This window comes from Abrus precatorius, unplaced genomic scaffold (assembly GCF_003935025.1).
Source record: "Abrus precatorius isolate BTA unplaced genomic scaffold, Abrus_2018 Scaffold2, whole genome shotgun sequence".
NCBI classification, from domain to species: Eukaryota; Viridiplantae; Streptophyta; class Magnoliopsida; order Fabales; family Fabaceae; genus Abrus; species Abrus precatorius.
The window spans coordinates 30440935-30453898 of record NW_020874362.1 but is presented as its reverse complement, the minus strand read 5'-3'; the positions used below and the strand labels follow the sequence as shown (position 1 = coordinate 30453898).

The window sequence follows — 12964 nt, the reverse complement described above, 5'->3', positions numbered from 1 at the left end:
CATTACCAAAGAAAGAAAATACAATAAATTATGCTTCTCTCGCCTTAAAAATATTTAAATTACTTTGGTTTTTCAATTTTAAAATTATACTTTATTTCTACGAGAAATGAAATATGCTATATGTCGTTGATGTCATTCTTTAAGAATTCATTTACGCTAAAACATATTAAGTATAACCTGCATTATTTTTAAAAAATTATAAAATAATGAAAGTATATACAATAAGAAAAAGAGTATAATTTACTTCATGATTTAACTTATAAAAGAGTAAAATTGGAAAGAATTGAAATAAATTATGCTCTTTTTTTTCCCGCAATTTCAATCTATTTTTTCTTTTCTCATGGATGACAATGTCATTTTTAATAGGCTCCATTGGATAATTTGCAAAATATAAATTTTGACTGTACAAGTTTTTTTTATATAAATATTTTTCTAGATTAAAAAATCATCTAATTAAGATTATTTTGAGGTAGGAAGCATCATTATGTAATGAGAAACACTTTTTTTTAATATTTAATATAATTATATTTATTAAGTGTTGAACTTAAGACTTCAGGTTAAATTAAAATAACCTTACTAATTAATATATGTGTTCTACAGTAACTGCACGAGCTTGATTCTTCCCAATTACTATGAATCTCCCCTTAAACATAAATAAATTAAAAATAGAAATATTATACACATTTGTTAATCTTTTTTAAAAAACATCGTTTCTTTTTTTAATATTCACTCCCAAACATGCCATAAAATTATGCAGAAATTGTCATTATTGACGGGAAAAAAGAAGGCCCTTCCCTAATAAGTCCACATAACAATTACGTGATCATTTAGATACATGATCCGTTAATACTTCACCATCAGAAGTCAATCTCCACTACGTAAGGAATCCCCTTTAATGAAGGGGAATTCCCCATTCAACTGCGACCCTCCATATGTTAATGTCAAAGAACATTTTAGGGGAAAGAAAATACGAAGAAATCAATGTATACGTTATTTTATATTATCTCTATTTTTGAAACCATAAATGCAAAAATCAAAACGATTTTGAACAAGTCAAAATGTTTTGTTCAAGTAGGCTGCATTGCGAGTCAAGTCTGGCCAAGTAGAAAAACCGAAAAGCCTTGTCAGTGACGGGTGGTAGCAGCAAATAATACAATTATTCATCACGTTCACTTATAATTAACAATTTACCGAATAATTAGCACTTGGAAAAATATAAAAGAGCATCAAATCAGGCGGCATTTTATAAGGCACGTTTGATTAGATTGACAGATTATTAATAAATTTGTCACTGTCTTCCCCGTCGATGTTTCACCTACCCGAGGTTTTGATTCCAATGTTATCTTGATTCCTTGCATCTAAAGTTAGACTCAACGTGTTATAGATGAGAACCACAATACTAAACTATACACTCACGACTTGTGAGAAGGTCGGGTATATTAAACAAATAAAGAATAATAGCTTAACAGACTTAGTGAACATAGATAAATGGTCTAAGTCAGCTTAAAATGACGAGCGCAGATACTGAAAATGACACAATTACATACCAATACATGTCTTACCTCAAATGGAACTGTTCTATCTTGTCCATTAATTGTATTCCTGAAATTACAGGTCCATTTGCAATGTGGTTATGACATATGTCTATGGTTTCCCATGGAAATTAATCAGTGTTACGCAAACAAGCCATAACTAATCAATTGCTTGCTGAAAGGTGCTGCTTACAGGAATAAAGTTGACTGACATAACTTGATTTGATTATAATTATCGAATATTCAAACCCATCTGTTTCAGGCCTTTAATTTTTTTCGGTTTGATTTGTACCCGATTTGTCATCTGTTACTATCTATTTATAACTAGATTATTCAATTCAAACATTGCCTAGAGACGCTCTTGATAAAAGAAATGTGGAATTGGCCCTTCATTCGCCATTGTAAAGATCAAACGAAAGAATCAAACAAAATTTTAGATTTATTTATTTTTTCTGGTGGCGGACAAGCAGATGACACCGTAAACATTTACAAAATATATTTGCAAAACCCTTTTCCTCAACGAAAAGTTGCATTACATCTTATATAAAACCTGTTCAGCATCGTGTGTGTAACTCAAAAAAATAATAAATAAAAAACCAATAGTCTGTGGCTGATCAATGTTCATGATGATATCATGGGAAGAATTTGCAGCTCTAGTCGCAAATGTTTAAATGTCACACTCACTAGCAATTTCTTTTGTTAAGAAACAGTATTGAAAAAAAAACGTAGCAAAATGATGAAGTTTGTGGATTGTGAATCCCTTTTATAGTGTTTATTTGCTTAACTCCTCAAACGAAAATTACACTCTTCATGAAATAATTACGTGAGAAGGAAATATTTCTTAACTGTCGATAAACTGAAATTTGCAAGCAAAATAAACAGGCTAATAATTGTCTTCAATCGGATTTATTACATTCACTTTCAACATAATTAAAAGCATGTAATAGAGAACGAAGTTGGGTATGTGCATTGTCCAACGAAAATCACAATATTAAATAGTTGTGCCTTCACTTTATTATAGAAGCAATTGAAAGTTCACCTATAAAAGATGCATGACCCTTCGCAGTACTTTACATGTTAACACACATGCATGTAAAAAGAAAATGTCTTGGAACATGATGATTTAAGTAACACCTACTTCCATTATTTTATTGAATTTATTAATGTTAGCCTTCTGACTCAGCACGCCAATATGCCACATGGTTGCCTGGACACGCTACCGATACACTGATTACATAATCAAAAAACGAAACCATATTATAAATGAAACAAATAAATGGGGGGGTTTTGTTTGAATTTAGCTTAGGGCATGTGATGAGTGGATGAAAGAGACCTTGATTAACAGTTCTATAGTGTCAACTATTAGAAAAATCATTCCACTTGGCTTAAAGAAACAAAACGGATATTTAATCATATCAACGAAGTCACTAAAAACCAACCAAGTACCCTAGCATGAATTAAGAAATTGATTTCAAAGAAACGAGACAAAGAAAACAATCTTCCATGTTTACGTCACCACAACAGATTGATGTTGAGATTGGTCCACACTCCACACCCTCTTCCTTGTGGGGTCGAGCATAATAGTTTCACTAATGTACGTGACTCTTGACAACACTAAGAATTATTATTTCTTTTCAAATTATTTATAATACGCACAAATTCCTCGCTATCGTGCTCATCCGGCTGCCTCCAAAAGAGAAATTCAAGGCGCATCCCAATCTCCATCGGTTTGGTTCTCGCATTTATTGTTCTCTTTTGCCAGACTTGCCTGTGTTTTTATTTGAATTATTGGCTCTTTTGTCGATGGGAACTGCTAAACATATATATATATATATATATTTTTTAATTTATATATTATCTTTTTACGTAATAAAGAAAGAAAAAACGTAAGAAGCGTTCTTTTCCTTTGTAATTTCAACCGGTGTGCAACACGTATGTATTGATAAACTCTTACGATATGGACAGATAGTTTTACAGATAGTTTTCCTCGCATATTTTTCCTCAAATATTTATGATGCAATTATATCCTTAAATATTCTCAAGACGTTTTATTCATTTATTTATTGCGGCTATTTTGAAATTGTAGCTTTGCCAATACGCGTCAATTAGACCAAAGTTGATTGATTGTCCTTCAGAATAATGGATCCAAAGATGATAATTAGCAAATTCCTTATCCAATGTCTAGTCATTCATGTTCTTGTACTGCTATTAAGTTGGAATTGAATTGTTTGACAAGTAGTTAAGGTCACATTTGTGAGAAACTTCCGGGAAACGGAGGATTTTTAATTTCACCATGGTTTTCATATTTGTCGTTTTAGACAAATGATTCAGAAAAATAAATTTATCAATTATTTTTAAATAGAGAGGACAGTCTTGGGGTCATTAGAACCATGGATTGAAATATAGTTCTACTTTCCATTTTTCAAAAATAGTGAGGACACTTTATCAATAGTTTAGATTTACTTGTAAGATTAAATTGAATCCAAAATTTAATTCAACTTAATAAAATGTTTTTATTTTTTAAGTTTTTTGAGTCGGTATTTATAATTTACGATGGATTGAATGGGTTAATAATGTACTCTAAAGAAGTTTTCACATCATGTAAAGTAATGCTATATAAAATATAATAATTCAATTAAATAAACGTTTTCTTGAACTGTTTTATAAATTATTTATTTATTATTATTTCATTGAGTAATTGATTTATTTTGGTAATAAATTGACATAGTATGTTATCCTACCCATAGTAATGCGGCCCTGATGGGCATAAATTAAGTTTTTTTTGTTAAAGACTAGGCATAAATTAAGGTGGGCATGGCTAAATAATTAGTGGGACCTGATCTTCTATCTGAAGCAAGACAGCTGAAACAAATTAAAGACGTAGCCAAATAAAGATGGCCTCTCTTGATTTCTTAACTTTCTTATACTAAGCTTTGTTTGATTATTCTTAGGTGCAAAAGAATATACACTGGACTTTCCTGATTTTTGTTATTGAAATGAACATCCAATCGTGAACAGCTTAATTACTTGCGATGGCATCATATAACTTGGTCAGGTTCGATCATGTGTGAAAGCAATGAAGATTATGTACCTAGAACATTGATTTGCACTATATTATATATAGCATTACTTTTATATTAATGCAATATCTATGCTGTATGAGGCAGCGTCAATGAATAAGACACAGTGGGGTCAAATCGGTTAATCTAGATCAGCGTTGCAATTAAAATAATAAGATCAGTTTCCTTTTCGATTTGGTCAATAATCACCCAAATTAATTAATCAAAAGTCCAAATCTTTGAGGTTCTTGGGACCCTTTGCTCTTTCCTTTTGCTATAAAAGCGAGGGCACTTTTATCAATAGCTTCTATTTAACTATCATTTAGCTACCCACTTCAAATCCACTCCAAATTTGCACCAAATAAAGTGATCCTCTTCACCCCGTGCTGGCTCAAAAGATCACCTTATTGGTGAATTTCAATAGGGGTCATGAAATAAAATCCCATCCCTTACTTATCCTAAAGAGGACAAGATATCATTTTGTTTACTTTTTTAATTAGTGAACACGCACGCAAATTAGAGAGAGAAAGTGTACGAAATTATTTATGACTAATCGATTACATTAACCAAAAAAACACAAGGAAATTCCATCCACTTTCCCTCCCTCTCACTTGATAATCGTTTCACAACTTTGACACCTTTTTGAATCATCACAGGATCTTCCAAATTGGTTGGCATAGAAATTCAATCTTAACTAGAATACATATGTGAAAGATATAGCTAAAAAAGAAAGAAAGAAAGAAAGAAAGAAAGCAAACTGCACTATTTCTAGAAATAAATCTTATTAGAAACTATAAGGAAAACCTGTATATTTTATGGTGAATTGGAAAAGTTGTATGTGATCTTTCCACGTTAAAGATTGAATAGACATAGAGAGTAAAGTACATATATATATCAATTTGGAGACACTTGGCATTTGGTGTCATATATATATATATGTATATGGATTTTCAAGCCCACATGTAATGAGCAAATACCACCAATCTTTGTCTATACAGTTAGGTTTTGGAGATTTCATTATAAAGGATAATGTTTACAACAACGACTAAACGCATCTCATGCCCGTGGATACACATTTCAAGCCCACAATTTGAAACTTGTACAGAAATTTTAGTAGTTGTATTTATCTTCATACGTCCAGCACACCAACATTGGCTTACCTTGGGCAAACAACACAATAACATATCGTAAATAAGATGGTAATGAAAAAGAAGAAGTGTTTCAATAAGTATCATTAATTTTATTTGTAGTAATTTGTGATATAACACTAAATAATATTTGTCTGTCACTAATAAATAACATTAAAAATTGTATAAATTTTAAAGAATTATATTAATTAATAAATTATATATTATATTGACATTTAATATATTGATAGTATCTATTAATAGTTTATATTAATAAAATTATATTTACATTTATAAATCATTCAAATGAAATTATATATAATTTGAACACTGCATTAATTTTAGACTTGTAAAAATTGTCATATTTGATATGAAAATCTATGAAGCAACTCAATAGATATATCTATAAACCATAACCATATACGTGCACACACACATTTTGACCATCATTTATTCCTTTCATGAATCTTTTTCTTAAGATTTACACTTTAATAGATAATAAATAATTATAAATATCTAAATTTAAATAAATAGACTATTTAAATTAATTATTAAATTTTTTTATGTATTTTGTCTCAATTATGAATTAGTTTATTTTTAATAAAAAATTATAATTAATTACAACTTAGAATTATAAGATAATTTTAATAATATATTGTTAGTATAAATTTATAATTTTTTAATGAATTAATTTTAAAAAATTATATCAATAAATTAATTTAATGTTAAATTATTAATGAATTATTATTTTTTAGTGGTAATGAATTGTGTATTTTTTTCTAAGCACATACTCCTCCAATGTCAAATAAAAACAAAAACTAACTAAATTGTGCTTGATAAAAAAATTAGTCAATCCCATTTAATACTCTTAATTTTATTATACATAAAAGTAAATCACTTAAGAATGACTTAATTTTTTTATTAGCATTGAATGATATTTGTTTATGATTTGAATTTTTATGCTGGACGTTAATGTTAAAGGAGAAGAATAATTATTGGGGGAAAGACTTAAATTATGAGAACTTGTTTTAAATATTTAATTGATTTTGGAAGTTATATATAATTATTGAGGATAAAAATCATAAAAAATATAATTATGCTTGATTTTTATAAATGAAAAAGAAAAGATTTTTGATTTTATTAAAGAAGTGAGGTACTTGTTTAAGATGGCTTTGTTGGGTTTCAAGGTTTAGGGGTTAACAGAGGGGATGAAAAAGAGAGAAAGAGAAAGATGATGTTCCCTTTTTTATTGGCCACTAGTTTTATTTTCCTTTTCATATATTTGTGCGTGTTTGTGAGGGAAATTAAAAATGGAAATGTTAGATGGCTAGGGACAAGGTGGGGCAACTGTTCCTTTTTATTCAACCTACCTCTCAATATATTCGTTATCAAATGAAATCAATTTTCAGAGCTGAATATGATACGTAGGTTCCATATTAGTTGAAGGTTTGATGCCAGATATTACACGGGAGAGGTAATCCTTGTTTGATTCCGTGAAAGTGACAATTCAAACCTTCATACCTTTCTCTATGAAATATCTTACGTGAAAAACTAGGTTAACCGTACTCACATTCTAAGAACGAGTTCCAACGTGCCTTTCTGTACCAGAAAAGACAAGAACAAGAAGGGATTATATTTAGACTTTTGTTGCACCTACGACTACAAAAGCAGACTACAAATTGTGTAAAGCATATATAATTATAGCTTTTTTTACATAAATCAAAATTGAAAATTTATCTAAATATCATATTTTGAGAAAAATTATGAAAATATCATTTTTTTTAAAAATTGTAATTAACATTATTTTTCGTATTTTAATAATTTTTTATTTTTTTAAAAAATTTTGCCATTTTAGTTTTCACTTTCTATAATTTTTAATATATTTTAAAAAAATTGTCAAACCTCATGATTTTTCGTTTTTCTATCAGTATTACATTAGAAATCATTATTAGTGAATTTTAAATTTTAAATTTTTATAATTTTTTTAAAAGCATTATATTTAGATATTAAAATTTATAATATAAATAGATATTTTTAAATTTTCTTTTATATTTTTAGATAAACATATACAATACTATATTATTAATACAAATATTAATATGCTATATTCTTTTAATCATTCTTATAAGGTTTTTATAATAAATTAACAATTTTATTCGCATCAACTCTAATTAATTCGTATTAATAACTTTAGATATATAATTTATTAGTGTAAATAAGTTAAAAAATATTTAATAATACTTTAATCAAAGTTATCAAGTACGTGTGTGTATATATATATGTATAATGTTGACAATTGTACATTTAAGGAAACGGTGCCCAATATTGAGACTGCATGAACGGAAGGTGAAAATCTACGTGACCTATTATCGCCTAAAACTTTGCTTTTGTGATGAATTATTGCGTTTGACCAGCTTAGCAATTGGACCATAAAATGATGTACAACCATGAATCATCACATATTTGAGAATGAGAAGTCTACCTCTCTGGTTTCTTTAATGTTGATTCAGTGTATTATAGGCGAATACTAAGTACTTTTGACATTCAGCTCCCTTAAAATTTTGTTTTATAATTTAATTATTTTACAATATAAAAACATTGATTGATTGGTCCGGAAAGGGGTCCGATTAGAACAATGCATGTTAGGTGTTTGATTTGAAAATCCTAGCTTCAATTTTCAATTTTTTTTTCTACTTGTACATGCAACCCGTTTCCATTACGAGAATAACATTTTGAATTAGAAACTAATATCAGTCTTCACTCATTTTCATCTTTTAGGCATTTGTTTTAGACCATTATTTCTACGATTAAGCATTAAGAGAAATGGAGAATTCAACTTTCATCAACCATCTAGAAGTGTAACTAGACCACAGCTTTTTAGACCCTTTCCTATAATTTTAAGCTTTTCAACCTATAGCTTATGTATAGTGTATTAGCCTACATATATACGCTTTTGCTGTAAAATACCTAGAACCTTAAGGCCTAATACACACCGTTATTGAAAATGTTCAATTCATTATCAGCTGCTTTTAGAGAGGTAAATGATGTATTAATAAAGAAAAATGTGGAACCAATTAGGATCCAAGATGCGAGGTGTTGTATGTACATAAAACCACATCTTTTTAAGTTGCAGACTTAATAAGGTGAACTTATTCTACGCTTTCTTTTGATTTACAATAAAAGTGATTCTGGTGCATTGCATGAAGGTTAATGCCAATCACATTTGTTATCAATCAAGTACACTTGGACAAAATCGTAGCACATCATAAAACTTGTTTCCTTGAGCAAAAAGAAAAGAGGAAGTGAATGTACTAGAGTTTAATGAGTGCCAAACTTTTTTGGATTCAAGTACTAAAGTTGAAAATATAAAAGTAATAAATAAACAAACCCCCATGGACTAATTAAGTAAAAGTTGCGCAGCCAAGTAATTTTAATTAAAGTAAATGCTAACCAATTCCAGAATAAAAAAAAAATGTGTCTAATAATATTATTAATGCACTTCATTTATAATTATAATATAGTTTAATATTTAAGGATATTAGTTTGTAAGATTCTTTAATTAAACATAAAATTTTAAATACTTATATAATGTATTTATTAAGTATGAATAACCGAGATGTTATGCTGACAATTCACAATATTTTAGGGTAAAATTGCATAGAGACACGGGTGCAAACTTAATCAGCATGTGCCCGCCAAATTAATGTATATCTATCTATGCTATATACCTGATTTTATATAATAGATTGAGATTCTCAATTATTTTGGCAAGTTAAAGTTAAACTGGTTGATTACCAAATTTGTTATTCACGTGTGGAATACAAAAGCAAGGGGATATGACTTTGTTGACCCGTCACATAAACTTAAGAGCTCCTATATATATCTAATCAAACCGAATTTACATATTTTAGACATCATATTATACCCTGCACATGGTTTGTCTCAGATTTCAAAAGAAAAATTAACTGTATTAATTAATTAATCAGACCTCAAATCGCTTATTATGATTTACCATTATATTTTAAATAATATAAACATCTATTATTCGTATCAAATTATCTAAAGTGCGTAATTCTAACGATTAAAATTATATGGGTGGTGGATTAGATTAAATTTGAATATGATAAAATATTTCAATTAGAATTTCAGGTTGCGTAAAAATTTAGATAAATTCATGATATAAATATTCCTAATAAATTTATCCTGTAAATATTCTCTTTTTAAATATAAAAATGATTGAAATCGCTTAAGTTGTTTAAATATTTTTTTCGTATTTATATATCAGTAACGTCTAATATAAATGTTTTAAAATACAAAAAACGTTAAACTATAAACAAGTTTGAAATTTTAATAAAATTACAAGAATATTTATTATATAAGTTAATCAAATGGTAATAATTTTCTAGACAAAAAAACATAGTAATAATTTAAGACATGGAATCCACATCTGTGATTGGGCTGTGCAGATGAAATAATTGTTGACCGATGCACTGTGGTCCATTGAAATTCTTAACTTTTGCTTACTGGTAGCTAATGTGCGCAATGAACTGCAAAATTAATTTTAATTATTTAAAGAGAAATTGTGGAGCTGTCCCCATTGGATGAAGTGACAGAGTAAGAAACGGGCGAAGTTATCGATTGTTGACCGACAGCATGCCCATGAAGAAGGAGGGGACGTGCACCGCACCGGATCGCTCACCCCCAACAATTTGTCCGTACAGGGACATAACAGTTTAAGAATGGACCAAGGCAGCACAGCGAGGAAACCGCTCCGGAACAGAAGTGGGTCCCACCTCTACGTGGCTCAGGGATCAGGCTTTGTTGTCCCCACTCGAATTCACGCACCTCTCACGTGCAACATCCGTGACCCCACTCACGTTCATGGCCCCACGTGGCAGTTTTCCACATCGCCACGTCGTGCTGCAGAGGCCGCGCGTCATTCGTCGAATCACCATCACCACATTCACACCACTAATTAAAAACCTCTCACTCAAACCGCACCTCTTCAATCAAGACCCCAAATTACCTGAGCCCAAGGAAAAGATCTCTCATCATGTGTCACTCACAATTAAATTCATTTTTTTTTTCTTTGATATAAGTTTTTGGTGCCACAAAAAGTCAAGATATATGGTTTCGTAAAGTAGTTGTATAATACGATTCCACGATACATAATTGTGTTGTGTGCATGCCATGACTCCTTAGAGTGACGCGAGAACATTATCCTAAATTGTTTATTTTAAAAATAAAGGGTGAAGCCCCAAATTCCCAAACGAGTGAAGGAAGAAAAGGTTAAAAAGGATTCCCACATGTATTACCATGTCTATGCAATAAATGAAAAAGTGAAAGGGAATTTAATTTAATGATAATTCAGTTGTTTTCTTCTAATAAAATAAACGCTTAGATTTTTCTCTGCCTAGAAAAACCGCTTTTGACTTTCTCTCTCTAAGAATAGCACAAGAGCCAAAGCCTTAAATAAACGGGACTCGTTCATTGTGGCTCCCTAGTAGTCGCCACCTCAATTGCATGCCCTTTTAATTCTCTCCCTGAATTCCTTTTCTCCAGCATTCAACCCTTGGCATTTGCATCAAACGCAAGAAAAGAAAACACAGAAAACCGCGAGGACCCAACAAACTCACTTGCAAAGGGTAGAAACTAGTAACCAACCAACTCTCATCATGGCAGTTGAGGCACCGCACATCAATCTCTTCCCTTCTCAGTTACTAACCAACAGGTAACAACAAAACAAAACAAAACCAAACCCTCCCTTTTCCTTTCATTTCATTCTCACATTTCTAACATCGATTCCCCCTTCTTTTTCCAGAGAAATGATCAAACCCACCAATCACAGCTTCTACAATGGTTCCATGCCTGCTGTTCCTTCAACAATGCCTGAATCCTTCTTACCCTTTCACCAATCCACCCTCTGCGATCCAAACTCCATCAACAAAGCTGATAGTGGCCTCACCTACCACATCCCTGTCCCCAGAAAGCGTTCCAGAGACTCCATCGCCGAATCAAACGCTCTCCCAGTTCCACAGAAGAACAAAATCTCTCCTCAACCATCGTTTATCGACCAAGAGCTTCTCTTCCATTTCCAGAACCAACAATCCGAAATAGATCGCATCATTGCACAACATGTAATTTTCCTATCTATCCCCCCCTTTTTTAATCTCAGAATAAAAAAAAAGAACCAACATAAAAATTGTAATTTTGGATTTAATAATAACTTCTTTTAATATTTTAACAGACGGAGAAGGTGAGGATGGAGTTAGAGGAGCAAAGAATGAGGCAATCAAGAATGTTAGTAACAGCAATCCAAGAGGCAGTGGCGAAGAAACTGAAGGAAAAGGACGAAGATATTCAGAGAATGGGGAAGCTGAATTGGGTGCTTCAAGAAAGAGTGAAGAGTCTCTGCGTGGAGAATCAGATTTGGAGGGAGTTGGCACAGACCAACGAGGCCACGGCCAATTCCTTACGCAGCAACTTGGAACAAGTGCTTGCCCATGTTAGCGAGGACCACCCCCACAACACCGCCACTGCGGACGACGCCGAATCGAGTTGCGAGAGCAACAACCACTGTGAGGAAGAGGTGTGTGGAAAGGGAAACGATGCGGTGGTGGGAAGAAGGATGTGCAGTGAGTGTGGGGTAAGAGAATCAATAGTGCTGTTGTTGCCATGCAGGCATCTGTGTCTATGTACAATGTGCGGGTCCACCGTTCAGGATTGCCCTCTTTGTCACTCTGGCATCAATGCCAGTGTTCATGTTAATTTCTCTTAGGAATTTAGCTTTTGTATTTCATTTTACACCATCCCCAAAATAGATACAGTTTTTTTTTCCTTTTTCTGGTCCGAAGGACACTGTAAGGAAAAGAAAATTAGAATGTAGAATTCTTTTGTTGATACAATTGTTTTTTTTTTTTTTACCTATAATCTGATTCATATTTCTTTTTGCATGTTTTAATAATTTGGTCGTATTTGTTACTTTAATCAGTTTTTACTATTTATTATCTGGCATCGATTGGTGAGAATAATAACTATTCGATTTTATTGGAATGAATGGGAAGGGGGTTTTATTGACATAATGCTTTAATTAATACTGATATTTTTATTAAATGCTCGAGGAGTTTTTATAGAGAGAGAAAAAAAAAGTGGGGTACAATATTTTGTAAAAAATTGTTTGTCTTTTCTCATGATAAGTACTTGAAATGAAGGGAAAAACAAAAAAGGAAGCAAGAGGTGCGTGTCC

General features: G+C 31.1%; 1 protein-coding gene across 1 annotated transcript; it reads left to right on the top strand.

Annotated features, from left to right (window-relative positions):
• The first annotated feature begins 11118 nt into the window (after positions 1-11118).
• On the top strand, positions 11119-12675 carry LOC113858279 (BOI-related E3 ubiquitin-protein ligase 1-like). Its single transcript, XM_027490836.1, has 3 exons — positions 11119-11449; positions 11540-11855; positions 11966-12675. The coding sequence occupies exons 1-3, from the start codon at positions 11394-11396 to the stop codon at positions 12494-12496; spliced, it is 903 nt and encodes a 300-aa protein (XP_027346637.1). The 5' UTR covers positions 11119-11393; the 3' UTR covers positions 12497-12675.
• Positions 12676-12964: the final 289 nt, after the last annotated feature.

What these genes read in the sequence shown, in the direction of transcription:
- LOC113858279 (XM_027490836.1), top strand. Translation starts at nt 11,394, where the DNA reads ATGGCAGTTGAGGCACCGCACATCAATCTCTTCCCTTCTCAGTTACTA. An exon ending in TCTCAGTTACTAACCAACAG is followed by an intron (nt 11,450 to 11,539) that starts GTAACAACAAAA and finishes TTCTTTTTCCAG; the next exon opens with AGAAATGATCAAACCCACCA. An exon ending in ATCGCATCATTGCACAACAT is followed by an intron (nt 11,856 to 11,965) that starts GTAATTTTCCTA and finishes ATATTTTAACAG; the next exon opens with ACGGAGAAGGTGAGGATGGA.